This window comes from Tetrao urogallus (assembly GCF_951394365.1).
Source record: "Tetrao urogallus genome assembly, chromosome: 6".
Taxonomy (NCBI): Eukaryota; Metazoa; Chordata; class Aves; order Galliformes; family Phasianidae; genus Tetrao; species Tetrao urogallus.
The window spans coordinates 19,176,510-19,196,656 of NC_136819.1; the positions used below are offsets into that span (position 1 = coordinate 19,176,510).

The 20,147-nt window shown below is 39.2% G+C and overlaps 1 protein-coding gene across 2 annotated transcripts in view; it reads right to left on the reverse strand.

Annotated features, from left to right (window-relative positions):
• Positions 1 to 641: 641 nt before the first annotated feature.
• Positions 642 to 20,147, reverse strand: part of SLC1A2 (solute carrier family 1 member 2) — a gene marked incomplete at both ends in the record, with an annotated part of 75,280 nt that continues 55,774 nt past the window's right edge. For both annotated transcript variants that reach the window (XM_079537172.1, XM_079537171.1), the window contains 6 exons: positions 642 to 713; positions 3,905 to 4,136; positions 8,892 to 9,026; positions 11,049 to 11,243; positions 13,948 to 14,181; positions 17,749 to 17,875. In XM_079537172.1, coding sequence (XP_079393298.1) covers positions 642 to 713; positions 3,905 to 4,136; positions 8,892 to 9,026; positions 11,049 to 11,243; positions 13,948 to 14,181; positions 17,749 to 17,875 — 995 coding nt within the window. The remainder of the gene's footprint in view (positions 714 to 3,904; positions 4,137 to 8,891; positions 9,027 to 11,048; positions 11,244 to 13,947; positions 14,182 to 17,748; positions 17,876 to 20,147) is intronic.

Sequence of the window (20,147 nt, forward strand, 5' to 3'; positions counted from 1 at the left end):
GTACTAGTCTAACAAAAGGTCCGGGATCATTTATTGACTTCCACATAGTAATCTTGCCCCTGGATCTCAGTTCTGTTTGAAGTACAACTAGGCACAAAAATTCAGTGCTTCCCATGTCAGGAGCTTATTATTATTGTAACAAATAGAAAACTTTATGGACACTTTCAAAAGCTGTTTCAGCCATACAGTGCTAACTAGATCAATTATGCCACAAGAGTCAATGAATCACTAGAAGGCTTGCATGAAGTTATATTTTTCTGTAACTATTTGTGACCCTGAGTCCCTTTAGTGAGCCGTACTGGCATTATGATCTTTCCATTTTGCAGCATTTACATTCTCTGCGTCTTGAATGAACAGGAAGGCAGGTGAGAACACATCACACTGCACGGAGTATTCTTCAGCTGCATTGTCCAAACAGTAACACAAGGGAGACAAATGGTTATGGATCACTGTTTGGCAAAGACACTATATTGACTATATGAGATCTTTGCTAAGTGTCAGTTAAGAAATTAAGCAGAAACTGTAGATGTTAAAAAAAAACGAGAGAGAGAAAGAGAAAAAAAAATCTTCCTTGATCGTGATATCTTTTACCAGAAGAAAGCTTCAGGATTTATTAAAGATGGAGCTGGGAATCTCATCCCTTAGTTTTCACGTTTCCAAGGCTCTTCTTCAACATTGATGTCTGCGGATTTGCCATTGGTTGCCAGTGTTACCTGCAAGTAATTATCATCAACAACTGACTTAAAGGCCAAGGCACTTTGACAAGAAAAGTCATTACTTTTATAAGGAAGATCATGATATTTACAGGAACTAGATACACCACGTCTTATTATATATGAAAAATATATTTATTCAGAATTCACAACACTCACAAATAGTGAGATTCCTGTGAATTTTATATGCTGGCAAGAAAACACTAACAGTAGAAAAAATGTTTCCTATTTTCTTTGTTGTAGTTTTGTTTTTAGTAACTGTTTCAGGTTATAATCCTATTGTCTATAATTTTTTTTTCTGGGTTATTTAAGCAACAGATTTCTTCGTCTGTTTTGATCTAGGAAGTTGTACTTTTTTAGTAGAACTCCTTCACAGAGCAAGATAGCTGACACAAGGATACAAAAAATGTACAAGGCCAGAATAATCACAGATATGTATCTATAGAATCTCATCTACAATTACACCACCTTTAAAGAAAAGGAGCAGAAGTTACGCTGTGATAGCATTGTTCATTATATCTTCTTCTTATACTTCTTATAGAGTAGTGAAACTTTATAACTACAGTCAGACCAAAAATCCATAGTAATGCTATTTTTGTCTCACAAAAATTACAGCACATCACTCTTGGCCATAAAGATCTGTGCTATATTTTGTTTATTTTATAGTATGGTAGAAGACCTACAGTGATCTACCAACTCATGGTGAACAGTGCCCCATAGGTTGCATCCCAGAAAGAGGTACTTCAATATATACTTCAATAAAGGTAGCTCCAGACAAATGACTTTTAAAAAATGAAGAAAAAAAGATAAAATGTTGGTTTAACTTCATAAAAATGATCTAGATCTTTATAACTGCAAGAGAACCTTTCTTTTAATGTCAAATGGATAGCTTAATCTTTCCTAACTTACCTTGTAAAATAACATCCTCAGCTTCAAATGAAAACTTAAAGACAGAGATGAAATTCCCCATGCTGGATAAACTGGATGCATGGAAGCATTGGGGCATGGAAACATGACAAAATGCACTGATTTTGAAATGAAGTCAAGCTTTTTCTTAGATAATGGAAGGGGAAAACATGCAAGTACAGGAATGAACAGCTTATTCAGACATTAAAATCACATCAAGTCATTCATGTGAAATGTGATAATAAAAAAATACAAAAACATCATGCAGTAACATCCACTCTACCCCCATGTAAAGGTACACTACTTATTAACAATGTACATTGACCATGCAAAATTATAAACTAGTAGTACAATACACGGAGTATACTACAGACTGTAAATAGAAAGCACATGCTAGCAGATTAGCTTTTGAAAACTCTGACCAGAGTTGCAGTGAACTTTTCACTCCACCAGGACATTTGACAGGATGAAGAGAAGTCATTTCAGATTTAACGAACGGCTGCTTTGAATCCCCAAATCCTATACTCTTTTGCTTTTGATACTCTAACACTTAGGAGCTGTAGACCACTTCAACATCCAAGTGCTTTGCAAATGTCAGGATATGTTCATAGCTTACAAACTGGACAGTAACACCACATCCTCTTGGCAGCTTGCAGACAGACAAGTGACCCACTCAAAGTCAGTCTTATGCCCTATCCAGTAAACCCTGGCTCTGTTCATGAATTTAAAAGTGCAAAGTGAAAGCCCATAAAACAATTCAAAAAAAAAAAAAAAAAGGGGCAAAATACTTCATAAGTTACTGGTCCCAGATTTCTACTAAAGAGCATACTTAGGATGTTATACTGCACCATGAGTCCATGTCTTTGAGGTAAAACAGTAACTCAACTGATGGGAATCAGAAGAGAAACTGAAGGAGAAAAGAAAGTACAGTAAATACTGTATCAAAGGTGATTAGTTTCTGGCTTGGCATGGATCTCTGAGAGATGGAAAGGAGTATTCAGCTCCATCAACCTGATTCAGAATGATCCATGCTAGCTGTATTTGTCTTAAACTCAGTGAAATTAGAATATTCTCCAAAATAAATAATTTTGAAAGAAATTAATCAAAAAAATCTTGAGATATTTCTTTTCAAGTAAATTCCTTCTTCTTTTGTTGTTTGTTGTATTTTGTTTGTTTGTTTTGTTTTCCCCAATTCAATATCACTTTGTCCAGTAGCAATTTAGGTTTGGCCTGACGTTATCTAGAAGTAAGCATTTGAAAAAAAGGGTATTCTAAAGAATGCTTCCAGACAGGCCACAGACAGGTGAAAGGACTAGAAGAAAACTTTATCTCCAATCTACGTGGTGATCTGCTAAAGGACTTATTGTAAGCATTCACAGTTAGATACTGGCTCAGTTGTGGCATCTAAAAGATGCAAGAGAATCTTCTTGGTTAAACGGCTGATGTAGGCTCACTGTGTCAAAGACAATGTAGAGGATCAGATTAGAGAAATAAATTACAAATAATAATTTTTCAAAAGATTTTGAATTTCAAAAGAAATTAAAGCTTCTAGCTTGTTACAGTTTCTTTCTTCTCCTTTTCATTTAAAAACTCTCTTGATTCTAAACTGCCCTGTCCTAGTGGTGGGTGCTTTATAAACTTCTAGCCATTAACCACCCCAGCTGTCTTCTCCTTCAACCGGTGGGGTTTCTCAAGCTCACGTTGCTCTGATCATGACATTATTATCACTATTAACAATCCATGTTAGTTACAGCAAGGATTAGAAAGAAAATATGATGTTTGTGTCTTAATGATCCAGGAACGATGGAAGCAAAGCGTAAGCATGCTGTATGAGTGCAGGAGCATTCAGATGCTAAAGTGCATTCAATATGTCCATCTCTGAACAGCATATCATGGAAGGCAATCAGCAAACGACAACACCTGTATTTGGATTGCAGACACCCTTCATTTGAAGTTGGCAATTAAGTTCTCTGTTGCCAAAGAAAATTAGGTAAATGTCCACAGAAGGTGATGCCATATTTTCTGTGTCTTGGCATATTCCATAATACGCTGCGTCTTGCCTTTTGATATGTAAACAATGTACATGATTTTTCTCCTCAAACGACAACTTTTACGAAGAGTGCAAAAATCATCTTTTGCTCAAACTCATTCTGGGGTTCATGGAGCTTGTTGTCACAATGTTATTTGCGGAACAATTTCAAGAATACATGCAGGTTAAAAAATAAAATAAAACAAAGCATGCACTGCTATATACATGTCTCAATATCCATAAATGTGAAAGGTACCTTGCACTCATCTACTATGACTGAGTTGTGAGCTGCAAAAACACACTGGTTTGAGTTGTTTTCCCTATGATTTTTCATGTCGTCATAGATAGACTGAGTCTTGGTCATTTCAATGTCTTCGTGCTCTTTATGATGAGAATCAATGCTGTCAAGTTCTGCCTTGGAAAGGTGGTAGACGATGCCAGCACCAAAAGAATCCCCCACTACATTGACTGATGTTCTCATCCGGTCCCTATAAAAGAAGCAAAAGGAAGAGGCTGAATGGCAAGAGAGGAAGAAAAAGGCCTGAAAGCCCTGTTAATGTTGCAGTTGTTGCACTTATTTCAGAAGATTTATGGCACTGTTAGAATAGAAAGATGGTAGCTTTCAAGTGAAATTGAAAAAACTTGCCTTTCCAGAGGACGTGTTCAGGCAGGAAGGATGTGCTAACTCCCATGGCCCAGCTGCTCATTCTCATGGGTTTTGGCAAAGAGTTTGCACAAGGACACAGCCAAACTGCAGAGCTGTGCTTTGCTGAGATCTCCCTGGCGCCTACTTCTGCAGCTGAAGGTTTCAGAGCCAGGGTGCCAGACTCACATCATTGCCCTTTGTTTAATCTGAATTTATCAGGGTACGTAACACAGTCAGAGAAAAGGATTTTGGATCTGATGAAGTGTGTGATTGCTGGAATGGATTAACAAACAGCCCCTCCCCTTATTCTTAGTGAGAAAATTGCTGGGATTAAACGCCTGAAACGTCTTCATGAGATGGCTCAGGCCATCACAGCTCCTCTGCTGGCACCATCTTTACAGATGGTCATCTGTCAGATGGCAGCATGCCTGCCCACACTACCATATGGCAGCACACAGTGGATGAGCCAGCCAAATACAGGTCACAGCCTACAAAATGATGAGCCTGTGGCAGCATGTCAGTAGCAAGTGCCCCTCACTGCACAGTGTGCCAGCGGAGGCCCATGTGCTCCAATACAAAGAAGCATGTTTGTTGGCACTTTCCAGACAGGATGCCTTTCTCCTGTCTCCTATTTACAGCATGACTGTCAGCTGTGAGGTCATGGCTGTGGATCTTCCCTCATTTCAGACTTCTGCCCAAAACCTCCCAAAAAAGGGAGATGTTCTTACAGAAAACTGCAGGACTGAGTGCTCCTGCTGTCTTTCCTGCTGCATATAGGATGCACTGCACGTTTTGAAATCATTTACACCTGCCACCTAGATGTGGAGAGCTAACAGTTTTGGTGTCATATCTGAGCTGAAGCAGCTCATCCCAGTTTTTTTTTTTTAATTCCATCAAATAAGAAGTCTAATAATCTCCTCCCAAAAAGATAAACCAACAACATCCTTCCGGTTTTGCCTCACATGAATGAAATGCTTTACAGATCTCACCCCATGCCTGTGAAAACTGTTTCAAACCTTGTCAGAGTGACAGAATAGGAAAAAGTTACTTTCTAAAGAGTTACTTTTAATTAAGACCATCAAATGTACTGAACCCTCCCATACAGTGCTCCAAGAACCTCTGCTTCATTTTTATTTCTGAGTAGCATTAGATTTTGAAAAATGCCAGACAAGGGAGAGATAATATAAGTGTTGCCAAAAAATGAGAGGAGAATACACAAATATAACTGAGGCATGATTCAATTTCTGACAGGGTCATTTGAGCAGAAGTGTCAGCCCATATTCACATGTTACTAGCCAAGAGATTCTGTAATACAAACTGCACGCTCTTACAGAGCATTATTACACTAAGTGAGCTGATGTAGACCAGAAACTTTCTTACAAGCAAACAAGCAAAGTCATAGCTGTCAGAAATGAACAGCAAAGTGCTTCTGACTTCCTTGGGGTCAGAGAACACCCAAGGAGAAGTAAGACTGAGTTTACTCTTTTGTTAAAAATAACCAACAAAATAATTCCAGCTTCTTGGAACTTTGAAAACAAAATTAATATCAGAAAGTTGCAGTCTAGTCACCTGCCCAACATAACTACTTCTGTGTTCTTCATAACAGACCCTGAGAGGAATAATGGAAAGACAAAGTTCTCTCTCAAAAGCCAACTCAGCATCTGGTAAGAGTGTGTTTTGATATTGCTGCAATGTAATTCTGAAAAACCTGATAAGGATTAATGCCTAATTTCCATGAAGTGGCATAAATACGAACTGGAAGCTTGCTTATATAGATCAGAAAGAAGAAGAACTGAATTAGGCAGGCCCTCTTGTTATTAATGTAATAGCACGTATATAGTATGCTAATGTGCAAAAAAAAAAAAAGGTTCTCCTGCTCTCTGAAAGCTTGAAAACCTTGTATATCAACCTTACTATATTTTAGAAACATTAAAATCTTAGCACACCTGCTAATACAGAGAGTTGGTGATGTGTTTAGCATTTAGGCAATTATTTCTTAGCTGTTGTAGAAAAGCGCTCCTGTGTTTTTCAGTTCAATTCATTTGATTCATAACACCTAAATATAGAGTAAGTCTGAATGTTCTGAATTTGGAACTAAGCCATGGAGCAAAGTCAGAACTCAAAGTCAGTAACAGAGTTACTGAACAAAGGTAGACGTGTAAAATACTGGATTGGCTGCCCAAGCCCGTTTTCTCTAATTCCTCTTTCCTCACTGCAAAATATCACTGTATTTGAGGTTGTGCCATGATATTTGTTAAGCCTGTCAGTCTCACATTTGGAAAGAAGCCAGCTTTTAGCTGGAGGAAAAGAAGCTTGCTTCATTGCAGCTGTTGGCATATAATTGCTGTCCTATTAAATGTCACTGCTGCGTTGTGCTTAGTTTCAAACTGAGAAAACTGTGAGGGTTGTGAAATCTTGGGAAACTTGCCTGGTGAAAGAGCTCACTTTGTATGTGTGTGTGGGAGGGGGAAAGGTTTAGCAACCTAATCTTCAGATATTGGAGAGACTTGAGAAGAAATCGATACGGAAACCTTTTGGCTCCTATTTGAAGGAAAAACTGCCAAGCTTAAAGCCAGTCAAAAGTCAATTTTGTGTTGCACCATGACCAAATCTTGCAAAGTTGTTTTTGGTAAGACTGCAGTTTCAGATGATGGCAGTATTGTAAAATCAATTGATAGCTCCTTTCATCGGGAATACTGAAAAATTCATACAGTAGGCCATTCAACTGCTATAAATTGAACTATTCCAAAATATTTCTACTTGTTCCAGAAAAGTGGCTTTCATAATGCCTCAAAGATTTTCTTAACTTTCTCCTCTACATTCTGTTATAAATACTGCTGTAGTTTTATTTCATGATCTAAAGAAATGGAAGAAGGCAATGTTTGTAAGTAAAGAAAATATGTTTTCATGACGTTTTGTTTCAGATATCTTATATAGGGTTTGTGTGCCCAACAGACTGCTCAAAAGTTGGCTTGCGTGCCTTTCTTTACCATCTCCAACGTAAGCAACATTATTTTTCATATCTCATTAGACTTCAACACAACCACTGGAAGATGTAAAACAAAGCTGTTAGCCCTTGCCAAATGCTAATTAGCACAGTATCTTCACCAGCAAACTTTGCATAACTTCACAGCAGTAGTGTCAGGACACTAGAGCTTTTCATCTCATCTTTTGTCTCCTTTCCCTTTTTCCTCTGTCTTTCACTTCTGAACCACTCTGGAGTCGCACAAGTGATTGTTAGGCCAGAAAGATCCAAAACCAAAGTTTTGTGCTGGAAGTTTCTTCTGATTGGCATTTATTTTGGAAAGATACCATAAAATATTTCTTTCTGAATTACTTACTCTCAGTCTTGCTTCCTATACTTATATTCAACACTTCTACAGCTCCGCAGCAAGGTGCTTTTATTTCTCTAAGCAGTGCTGGATAAGCCAGAAGTAATGACACCTAAGCTGAGCCTGAAAAGCAACACGTACTGCTGGATCATAACTGCTGGTAACTAACGGCTCTGAGGTTTGCTAGTGTGGGCAGAGCTTCTCAGTCCACAGGAATATTTTTAAATGACATTTCCCTAAAAAAACAAACAAACCATAGGCTTCTTTTGCACATCCTCCTACCAGCTGCAGAAACCTACCCATTTGCCCCGCTTTGAGAGCCAGTAAAAACAGATTTAAAATGAGTATGCCCCTCCCTTTGCTTCCTTCTTTCCAGCTGCAGATGTCTACAACACTTTCCTGTTTTCAATCATGACCTCAGAAATATATTAAAACCCACAGAATATCACATTTTTCTCTATGCCAGCTGCACTCTGACTACTGAACCCTGCCCTACTTTGACATTCTGAGTCATGATATCATGATATTCAGTTATACATAAAATATGTAAGTAATTTTTTCCTCTGCTTTTCCAAGTTGTAATTCTTGCATTTTTCCTTGAAACAGAATCCAGAGTTGTACACCATTCTTCACAACTCATAGTGAAAAGACAGGTAATAACAGATACACTACAGAAGAAATGTCGAAGAATTGATGAAGACCTTGGATTTTTCTCAGTAAGATAGAATTACAAGAAAATAATTTTCTGGTTTAGCTTAAAATTCTCAACACTGCTTCTGCTTCTTGCATAGTTTTAGTAGTGTATCTGGGACTGAAAGTTACTGCAAATGAGCAGCTGAGACCGCAAGCATAGGAGGAAATGCACAAGTAGTACAGAACACTTACATCTCCTGGAACAATAGAAAAATACGTCTTTACTACGTACAAGTATATCAGGGGAGAGATGGCTGTTGATCATAATATGCTGTGCTGCTATCTGTGAGGCATTATTAAGAAGACAAAAATGCATGATCCTTGGGCTCATACAAGAACATCCTTTGCTCATAAAAATGGACCTTATTAGCTCTGTAACAATTTCTATCCCCTGAGAAGCTGCTTTCAGTGTTTCCTTCCTTATCAAATGGTTCGTGCCTGTTTTCTCTTTTGCTTCATCTGGCAGGAGATTCTTGGAGTTGTCTGGGATCGATAGCTGAAAAGCACTGCAGACAAGCAAGCATTCCCTTCATTCTTCTTCTGCATTGAGCAGAGAAGTCAGCACAACTTACAATAGCCAGTCAACAGCAACAAGCAAACTGATGTCCTGGGTAGGGAGACCCACTGCAGTCAGGATGAGAAGCATAGTGACGAGTCCAGCACTGGGAATACTGGCAGCTCCAACACTTGCAAGAGTGGCAGTCAAACTGCAAAAACAAAAATCAAATGAAAATAGCAGGAAGAGAAATATGAACTTTTGTTGCTTAATCATGTGATCAGTAGGAACATATTATTCTTAGATGGTTCATTTATATTCATTCATGGTACCTAAAGAGTGAAGCTGACACTGTTCAGGTCTGAACTAATCTATGAGGATGTCAGCCTGATCTAGACCTGCCAGACGGCTGGGTTTGACCCGGACAGTCCAGGTCACAGTGTGTTTATCAGATGTCTGGGTTAGAGTGCAACTTGGCCTTCCAAACCTGCAGACAGATTCCAGCAGGCAGGATGCTTCACACTGCCATCAGGCTCTGCATGTGGTGTCATCTTCTTGGGCACAGCCATCCTGAGTTGGTGAGAGAGCATTTCCAAGCTCTGCCAAGCAGAGGCTCTTTGCTGGCCTTTTCGTAACAGTATGCACAGGGTTGCATGGGAAAGAAGCTGACACTGTTCAAGTCTGAACAGTCTGGCTTAACCACCATATCTGAGATCACCCTCTCCCAAAGATGATATAATCTGCACGATCAATATGAAGCAACTGTGACTAGGCAAAGACTAATAAGGTCATTGTGAATTTACATCCAGGTTATCTGAATATCCCCAGTATCACATCCTGGGTTTGGCAGGAAAAAGCTAGTAACTTCCCATTCATTAGTACTGGCAGCTGGAAGGATAGGGGTCATATAGGATAGGCTCTTGTAACATCGGAGCAGAAATGTTCTGTTATGTGAAGAGAACAGTTTTCCCACATAGTCCAAAACTGCCTACTGCTTAATCAAATGTGAGTCATAGCTGACGACCACAGCCTTAACTTGGTGTGAGCAGACAGAGCTAGAGCCAGTTCCTCAGAGGAGGGAGGAGGCATAACTCAGATTTGGGCTTAGCTGGCTTTAATTGTCCTGATAGTAATTTGGTTTTTAGAAGTGGCATCTCTGAAATTACTGTTCTCATTTATCAGGCTAGACCTGAATATATCACTTGTCTTCATTAGAAGCATCACTGAGTTAGAAACCTCGTTTTTACTGTTTTAGGGGCTTGGGCAGGAGGTAAAGAAATGGAAAAACTGCTGCTAGTACAGCTGGGTAAGGAACACAGAATTATATATCCTTACACAGAAACTTCTTAAGTGTTAAAAGGGCTTAATAAAAGAAAGGTGGGTGGGTGAAAACTACAGGAAGAAGCCATATTTGGCAGCCTTCATTTGTGGTTTACATTTTACTCAAAATGTTACGCCTGGTGGCTTCATCAAGTTTTCCACTGTAAATTAACTAAAGCTGCAGCAGTCATAACTTTGCCTTTGTTTCTTATTAGTCACCGTATCTAATGGGCCTTAAAACTCCATTACAGTAAAACCATCCTGAATCACTTTTACCCATTTTGAATGGGTTCTTTCCTTTGTTCTTCCAGAGATGGTCCTTAATATGAAGAGCTGATATCAAAAGAATAGAGCTAGCATTCTCTGGGTTAGAGAGAAAAAGTCCGAGAGTACCTAGATTGTGCTGCAGGCAATCTCACCCTCAGGATTTTTTACATTGAGTCCATTCTTTTTTTACTGTTCACACAAATGACCCCCTCCACCCCCCCCCAACAAACAAACAAACAAAAAAACAAAAAAACCCAAAGACATAGACATGTTTAGGAGTATTTTTCTCTTCCAATGTATGTAAACACATACGTTCTAGAAAGTTAATGCGTTAATGCCCCATGTATCACTTGGGGCATCCCTTTATACTAAAAGGCACTGCATTGAACAAAAAAAATGCAGTTTTCACCGAGCATCTTCAACAGCAAAACTGTACAAACGCCACTAGAATGCACTGAGGATGCAAAAGATTAAAGATTAACATCACTGGAAAGCCAGGACCTATATATATGCCATTCTTTTGCACAGCATTACTAGAAATCTGTGGTTTTCACAGTGGATTTCACAGCCACTGAGAAGACAGACAAGTGAAAGCTTCGCCTTTTACTGTCTGTAGAAACAAATCTTGCAGTAATTTTAAACTGACCTCACAGTAACTATCTGGCCTCCATCCAGCTCAATTCCGTTCATCTGTGCTATGAAAATGGCAGCCACAGCTTCATAAAGGGCAGTTCCATCCATGTTAATAGTTGCTCCAACAGGAAGAACAAACCTCGTTACACGCTTATCAATGCCTAGGTTTTCCTCAAGACAGCGGAATGTGACAGGTAATGTTCCAGCACTGAAGGAGAGAAAGCAAATAAGTAAAGAAGACGTCAATTTAATGTAATATATATATATATGAGGAAACAAAGTCAGAAATTTTGCTCTTTGTTTACTTTCTGCTTCTACTTTCAGCTGTGATTCCAAGTTTTGGCCGTTGTTTCAATTAAATCTACATTTAGCTGGAGATGGGACTGAGGCCAAGGCATGAACTTGACTTCAGGAAAGGCAAGAGCTTGAGAGATTGTAGATGAAGCTTTCAGACTCATTCATGAATTATTTCTTGCATTTTGCTTAAAGAGGCCAGTTCCTAGTGTTTTCTGATGAACAGAATTACAAGCGTAGGGAAAAATCCTAAATGTATTTGATTACAAATTTACTTTGAAGGGAGAAGTCAGTGCTGCATTATTGAATTAAGAGAAAAAAAAAAAAAAAAAAAAGTAGGCAAATACATACAAAACACATGCAGCTCCCAGACAGTGGAAGACAGGAAAGAATATCAAACATGGTCGGAGTTTAAGAAGAGATGTGAAAGACAGCTGGAAGGGAGCACCTTGCACTGATCCATAGTGTCTTGGCTCTGTGGGAATCAGTAAGGCTATTCTATTCACTTGTTCAAAATAAAACATCTTCATCTAAAAATACTCTTGAAAACAGAACATACTCCTTCTCTGTATATGCAAATATCTTTTACTTCCCTTCCCCAGCACGTCTGCATGCCTCAGGCAAAGGGCTTGCTGCAACAAGTATGAAACCCACACAGGAGCATGTTTTGTTTCCTCACTTTTCCGTATTATCTCTGAGGTCAAGTTCACCACTAAATGAAGTTGGTTGCTGCCTGAAAAGCCATTCTGAAAACAAACCTGACCTTGAGAAATGTGTTTTAATTGATGTCTCATACAGAAGCTGAAGAACATCTGCTGTGGTTTGTTTGCTTTTCTTCATCTGAGTTGGCAGAATTTCTCAAAGGCCTTCACTATCACGTACCACTGATGCTGGTGTCATTGCCCCTACAAAAATACTAGTTTGCTTATAAAGGAATAAAGACCTATCATATTTTCTCAGAAAAATACTTACAGTATATTGTTTCTAGTGCCTTGTAATTTCAGAGGATCTCCAACACTAAAATTCATCCATTACTGCAGAGATGCTATTGATTTTGCTATTGATTTTTCTAACAGATGTTTTTAATAGATGCCAGCAAGCCAGATACGCAGCACCAATCACTTGTGTTCTAGAGTCTTTACAAATATATACATGCATTTATGATTTATTTTAATTGAAGTTGATTGAATGTTTAATATTCTCTCTTTTAAGCCAAATCAGAGAGAATTTATACTTTCTAAAAACAAAGTATTGTTCTTCCATATGTTACTGTAGAGATTATATTTATAGCAGACGGATTAATTTATACGGTGACTCAGTAACTAATATTTGCAATTCACTTTTGAAGTCAGTTTCATCATCACTTTGCCTTTTACAGTAAAAGCACTCCCATATCTTGTTAAAAGAGGAACAGAACAGAGCGTAGTTCACTAACACACATTAAAACCCAGTACAATAACTCTTCTTCTGAAATACAAATGCCACCTTACCTTTACTTCCACAGAACAGATCACCAGCACAAAATATGTATCAGCCATAGGGTAACAGTGTCATAACATACCCTGGCTGGCTCAACAGGTAGAGACTAGATAAATATCTTCCCCCTCCAGTCCTGTCACCGTGAGCAAGGACACGTTAGCAGACCACAGAAGCAAGGTTTCTTTATTAAAATAGCACAGTAAATAGTCTCCTTCCATGGTTCCTCACCCAACCAAACCGAGAGCCTTAATAGGTCTCTGTGTACAGAGTACTTGCAGCTTCCAGAGGTACCAGGTTAGACTTGTATGATGGTGATTGTTGTCACATGGTCATCTGTCTGTGGAGCTACGAACTGGTTCATATCTATCTGGCCAGTAATTCAAAACATAATACTGAGGTAAGTCCATAAGCAGAATTTATTCTCCGCATTAACAATGCATAGGAGTCTAATATATTCAGGGCTTTTTTGTGTTTTTTTTTTTACTGAAGTCCCCTTGCTCAGTCAAATTGGATGAAAGAACAAAATGAGGGCATTATAGTAACTTGGGAACCAGATTCTGTTTAAGCCTAATATGCTGTGAGCTCCCAAGATCTCTCGTGTGTCCTCCACAGAAGAGAAGGGGCTTGAATGCACTGAAATCTTCACTGAGATCAGCAGATATACACAAATCCTATTGCATCTCTGCAGATCTCTATTACCATTATAAGTCAATAGAAGAAGCAGCTAGTAGTCATCAGAGACTTTTATCCATTTCTTTCATTTCTCTCCTGAAGTCTAGGGCTATTTTTTCCCTCAGGGCAATGAGACTAGCCTTAACATGCTTTTAAAAGGTAAGTAAATAGTATAATCACTGTTTCCCAGCTGGTGAAACGAGGACAGAGGTAACTGCATACAAGTCATTTGGTCTGTGTGAGAAAAGAAAACTAAAAGTGTGTCTCCCAACTCTCCTCAGTGGGCTGTACAATCTCTGTAAAAATCCCGTGTGTGTTGTAACCTACTTCTTCCAAGGAGGCTGGATTTTTTAAAAAAGTTTTTATTCAGTGGCATAAAATGAAGGTCAGAACAGCAGATGTATGACCTTAAAGCAGCATCCTATAATCCGCTGAAAATAAATAAAGCTGTTATTTCTCAAGTGTACCTGGAAGCTGTGCCTAGTGCTGTGATCCACGCCTGGAAAATCCCAGCAAGGAATGAAAAGGGGCTTTTCCTCGTTATCACAAAGTAAAGCAGAGGCAGGAAGATTCCTCCATGGATGACAAGGCCCACAATCACAGTTACCATGTACATGCCAAGTTGTCTAGCAACTACTTCAAGGTCCTTGATTGCAATGATTTTTCCACAGATGAGACAAGCAATGCCCAAAGGGGAATACCTGGGGAAAGAGAACAAACATAGACAGAGCTGATCTTTGCAGCATGAAGTTGTAAAATGTGTCCTTAACAGAATACAGGCCAGAGAAAGACTAGGGGCTTCTCAGGCTCAACACTGAGATGCAGGTCATGATGTGACAGAAATTCAGTGGCTTGCTTTCACACCTCTTCTGAAAACACTGGCCATCTCCAGCAAATTCCATATCTAATTCATTTCATTCCATTCTACTGAATGGAATATGCATTTCCCAAAAAGTGTTTGATCCTGGAATGACATCCTTTGAGGATATGATAACATTACACAGGCTTGTACAGGAATGTAGTAGTTGTTTTTAATATTTAAGTTTCACAACTCATTGTTCATCTAGTTTCAGGAAGCTGTATTATTTGTTTCAGCTAAATGGCGTGCTCCTGAGAGCCTTTGCTAACTAGTGGAGTTGCCACATGCCCACAGGTCTGTGCAGGGAGATCACAAGCCAAACAGAATGCAATTCTGAAATACAGTTGTCTTTATAAAGACACACACACACGAAAAAATGCTGCTTCTAGCCATAGCAATTCTTTAACAATTCTAGACAGAAGTGAACAAGTAGAACTCCCAAAACCAATCTCTTTGTCAAGAAAATAGGAATAAAAAGCACATCAGGAAAAAGAAACAAATATTTGCAGTCAATTTCTTGAAACTTGAATGGCTTCCTGCCATTGCAACACTGACTACAATGGAAACTTCATAATTTAAATAAGGTATTATGTCTTGGGTGTACCAACTGGTGCTAAGTGAATAAGAGTAAATTCTAGTCCTTGGAGTGTTATTAGACTATAGTCGCTGCCTCTCTCCATGCACAGTCAAGATCAGCAAGTTGCAGTAACTACTAAAAGTAGGAGGGCTTTGTGAATAAAAACAACTTTTTATGTGGCAAGATCCCCTAAAAGAAAAGAAGAAGCATAACAGGAAGAAAAAGTCATCTCTTCAAGTTGCTTTGTTCAGCTCATTTCTACATCACTGTTCCTGTCTACATGTCTCTTGCTTAAGTTTTCCTTTCAAACACTGATGATGTTGAATACTCATGCTTCAGGCACCCTTCTCCCTTTTTGACAAACTTTGTCCATCTAAAGCCTCAGGGAAGAGGCATACTGCAGTCCTGTGACTCAGGAACTAATTTCCAGAGACACATATGAATCACGGGTAGCAATGAGCTATAGGTATAGGTGATGTAGGTGATATATACCAATGATATAGGTGTCACTCCAAAAGTAATGCCTCCTATTTACTTCCATGGAAACTACAACAGCTACGTAGAGCTCAATAGCACTGTTTGATAGAGCAAATTCTCAGCTACGAAATGCTATTTTTCAGCATAGTCACCAGCATTGTCTCTGCATTTTTGCCAGCAATGAACAAGAGCCTGAACGCGACACTTATAAAAATCTGCACCAGAGGAGGGGACCCACAGTTTCACAGCTGCTGTGATAGCGTGATGGTGTTATTGCTGAGAAAATGTTGCCCACACAGTTCATCCTTCATCAGATTGAATAGATGAAAGTCAGAAGGCACCAAATCTGGACAACTTGGTGTGTAGTAGGACAGCCAAGATCACAAGGCCAATGTGCTCCACGGTCTTCAAACTGGTATGGGGCCTGGTGTTATTGTATTGCAAGAGAAAGGTTGTCTTCATCTGTGGCTTGACTCTGGAAGATCAAGCCTTCAGTCTAGTCAGAATTGTGATGTTGTAGTCAGAGTTGATTGTTTGTCCGGGTTCCAGGAAATCCAGAAGGATCACTCCTTCCCTATCCCAAAAAACGATGCACCTCATTTTACCTGCTGAGGGCTGTGTTTTGAACATTTTCTTTTATAAGGGAATTCACACATCACCACTCCATGGACTGCCATTGTGACTCTGGTTCGTAGTGGTGACACCATGTACATCTCATCACTGGTAAATGATACAATCCAGAAAACTGTCACCTTTAGCATCATACTGTTTCAATAGGTTCTGGCAAACTTGCATACAGTATAATTTCTGTTCTGTTTCTGAGCATTCATGAGATTCATTTGGCACAAACTGTGATATTTCAGTGTTGCCACCATCACTTCCAATGCATTGAAGCTGATATTCAGCTCCACACATATTTCCCTGATTGTAATCCACCAATTTGCTTAATGCGCATTCCCATATCAGTCACCATTTTGTCAGACTGTCCCTCTGCTGTCGTCTGTCACACAGCAACAAAGTTTAATAGAATATTTATGGGAAGGTTCAACCTCTCCTGCCATACCACCAACACCTGCCACTTATGTCACAGTCCATTATAAAATAGCTGGTATTAGTTTCAGATCAGCTCTTGTATACATATTATATTGGGAGAAGGTATTTCTTCTTTTGAAAGACTGTGGAGAAACCAAATGTAGTACTACAAAGCTGTAGTGGAAATGCTAAGTCAGGATCTGAAGCAGTGATTGAGCACCTGGTGGGAAGGCAGGGCCCAGGTGCATGCAATGCAATGCACCTGAGTGACCGGAAGGGGTAGAGTCAGGATCCACCCCTTTCCAGATCTCATTTAAGGGTTGGCAGTGGAGGTAAAAGTATTTTGCTGGAGCTTCCTGCTTTTTTGAGGCCTTCTAAGGTAAGTAGTTCTTTTCCTTCATTTTTGTATCTGTGGCTGCTGTATTTGGGCTCATTCTCATTTGTTGTAGCTGTAGACTTTGACACCCTGCTGTTATTGTGGTACCTTCCATCCCATTATATTGTTACAGATGCCAAAAGTAGCAATGCACTTTTATGTTCTGAAAAACTGGTTTTGTGTGATATGTCCAGGTTTGGTGCTGCATGCCAACAGTTCTGGGGGAATCCCTCAGAATAATCACCAAAAAAAAGAAAGAGCCAGTACCCTTCCAGAAATATAAACAAGAGCTTAGTCTTCACAGAGTAAGTCATTTGCTTGTAGGCAAGCCAAGCCCTGTTATTACAAATGGGTGTACTTCAAAAATAAGACAGGCATCTTCTACTGCTGTGGTGTTCCAAAACTCAAATTCTGCTGAAATTATGGGGGAGGAACTATGCATCACTGAAGACCACTGGAATTTTATTTGATGGTGAAGTATTTTTATTACAGAAGACAGCAAATGAAGTATGTCTTTAGGCTTCTTTGTAATTACACCTTATAGATAATACTCTGGGATTACTCTGATTGCTCTGTAACCTCCCAGGAAGACATGGAGGTTCTTAACATAGGGTATTCTTGTATGCTTAGTGTCCTTCTATATAATGAGTGTCAATAATAAATGTGGCATTTGAAGGTCTTTGCTGGTACCTTCATGTCTTGGATTTTACTAAACAAAGGACAAAGCTTGTCAATTTCAGAAATACTTCAAAATCATTCCTAAGTAATGTTCAGCATACAGGAATAATGCTGTTCTGGTTCTGACATAACTGGTAAGTCTTTAAAAACCAAATTATTTCATTACACTGTTTACTAACAAACTATGTTTACTATATGCTGTAATAGGGTTTTGAGAGAAATTTATTTATTTACCTATTTTGTTCCAGAAGTTAGGACTTTGAACTTACCACATAATCATAGTTACTAACTTCATTACGATCTCATTCAGGATATTGAAGAAATCCACCATCATCTTGGCTTGTTCTCCCATTTTCCCCATAGCAATGCCAAAAGCAATAAAGAATCCTATTAAACCTATTGAGGAAAAAGTTTTAAAAGCAAGTAAAAAACATAGGTTTTAGCAAGATCTTGCACCTAGTCGGTGTCTTCGTGCTACCTGCTAATCCACTTTTCAGAGTGACTATTAGTGTGCTGTACATTTCTCAGGTCTTTTCAACATGAACTCACCCTCAACTTTCATTATTCTATTCTACAGAATATCCTTTAGTACTTTACCACACTCTAACTTCACAGGTCAACTAATATTTTTTTTTTAATTGACTTGATCACCACAATATTTCCAGTGCTATGCAATTGTTAGAAACCTCATGGCCCCCAGCAAATAGGAGAGGCAACACAGCACCACACCATGACTGTTTTTCGTTGCTGAAATAGTCACTAGAGACCAACAGCATATTTAGCAAGGTTTTAAAAAAAAAAAAAGCCCTTGGCAGATTCAACCTGCAGACCAGTCAGTCTAGTAATACTAGTAGCAACCCCAGAACATACCTTTTGCAGATCAGGAGTAGCCTAGTTAAGAAGGTGGGGGTGGGAGGAGAAGGTTTGTATTGTACTTCAAGCTTAACCATTACATTCACATCAAACAGATTGCTGCTGATGGTTTCAGTGAGAGTACATATCTAATCATAGATTCAATACAAGTAAAAATGGGCTCCCTAAATTTAGATGACTAAGGTGAGAAAGCATGGAGCATTAAACTATCAGTGCACCTGTCATGTGTTCCTTTGAAGCTGTCTCTCTAAAGCTAACCCTCACTTTTGAGCAATTTTCAATGTCCTGAGAGAGATTATTAGCTGATACTGATAGGTGGTTTGAAAGTTAAGGCATCACTTGAGGGTAGATTTTCAATCATGACACGAACTCAGTATTTAACAAATGTGTGAACTCATGGGAAATTCCTAAAGAGAAACCAATAAGGATTTTTAAAAAAATTCTAAAGGATGGATTTCAGCTACTGCTATGCTGGGAAAAGACATTCTGTCTCATATCTTCTCACTGGGTTTAGCAATAAACCTTTTGTGGTGTTTAAGTATCCATTCTCTTGCATAGAAGGTCACTGTCTAGCACCAACTTATTTTTGCTGAGTCACTTAGAGCACTGATGTGCATGTATGTGTGCTGCGGAGCATGGAGAAATAATGAAAAGCTTTTTAGTCAAAGACCAAGTAACTTCCTGGAATTCAGACTGCACATCAGAAAATGTTTGTAGGTAGTTTCATTTTGTCAATTCCAGGCTAGCTGCTGCTTTATTCAGAGAAGTCAAGTTGGCTAACATTTGCAGGAATTTGCCTGGTTTGCACAGTTTATGCAACCTGGATGGCAATTCCTCAGTGTTTTCACTTCATATATATGAAAAAATGAACAACAAATGACGGCAACATTTGAGAGTCATCAGTCAAAACACCACAGTAAATATCCCACCTAAACTATAGTTTTAACAGCATTCATTTCCTTCCTGTATGAATTTTACTCAGCCTTCTAGCTATTTTATCTCTGATGGGATCAGCACAGCACAAATTTCACACTAAATGTACTTCATCTCTTGCATCAGAAATACAATTTCATTTTAGCACAAAGTAAGATCTAGGAGGAAAAAAAAAAATGCAGGTGATGGTAACAGCATGACCAATGGGCTGCTGTCTCACATGGTGCAAAATTCCAATCTGCTCCTTTGCAAGAAAGCAGCTCTTCTGTCTACTGATGCAGAGGAATAGGGACCGCAGTGGCAAGCTCACTACAGTAGCTCCAGCTCTTCTTAAGCAGGCTGCTTCCCAAAGAGGAAAAAATTGACCTCAGGTCAGTTTACTGGTATCATGCCCCTGCCTCAGTAAAGCTGCCTCTGCCAGCCAATTCACCTACACATGGTGGTGGTTTGCAGGCATAGCAATCCTTGGCTTAGTAGGAATTGCTCATCAGCTGTAAGGAGTCTGTAAGGGGCCATCTGCCACTAAAAAGTGAAAGCCTAGTGGTGGGATAAAGCAGTGGTTTAAGTACTGCCACATGCTGTCTCACTGTGAGGGCAGTACCTATAAACACAGGTGTGGACCTTCACCCTGTGAACATGCTGCTGCGGAGCACGAGTCTTTAAGCATGGTTATGCTGATGAGCACTACAAATTGAGGGCTAATTTGAGACCAGTTTCACCCACATTCACAAAGAAAGTGAAGAAGGATCACTTCTTTCTGAGCTGATAAAACTGAGTCTAAGCACAGAGGAGAAAGTAAGAGTGGTGTGGCAGCTCTTTGTTCCTTCATGCCTTTGCCTCAGCTTGAACAGGTGCTTCAGGA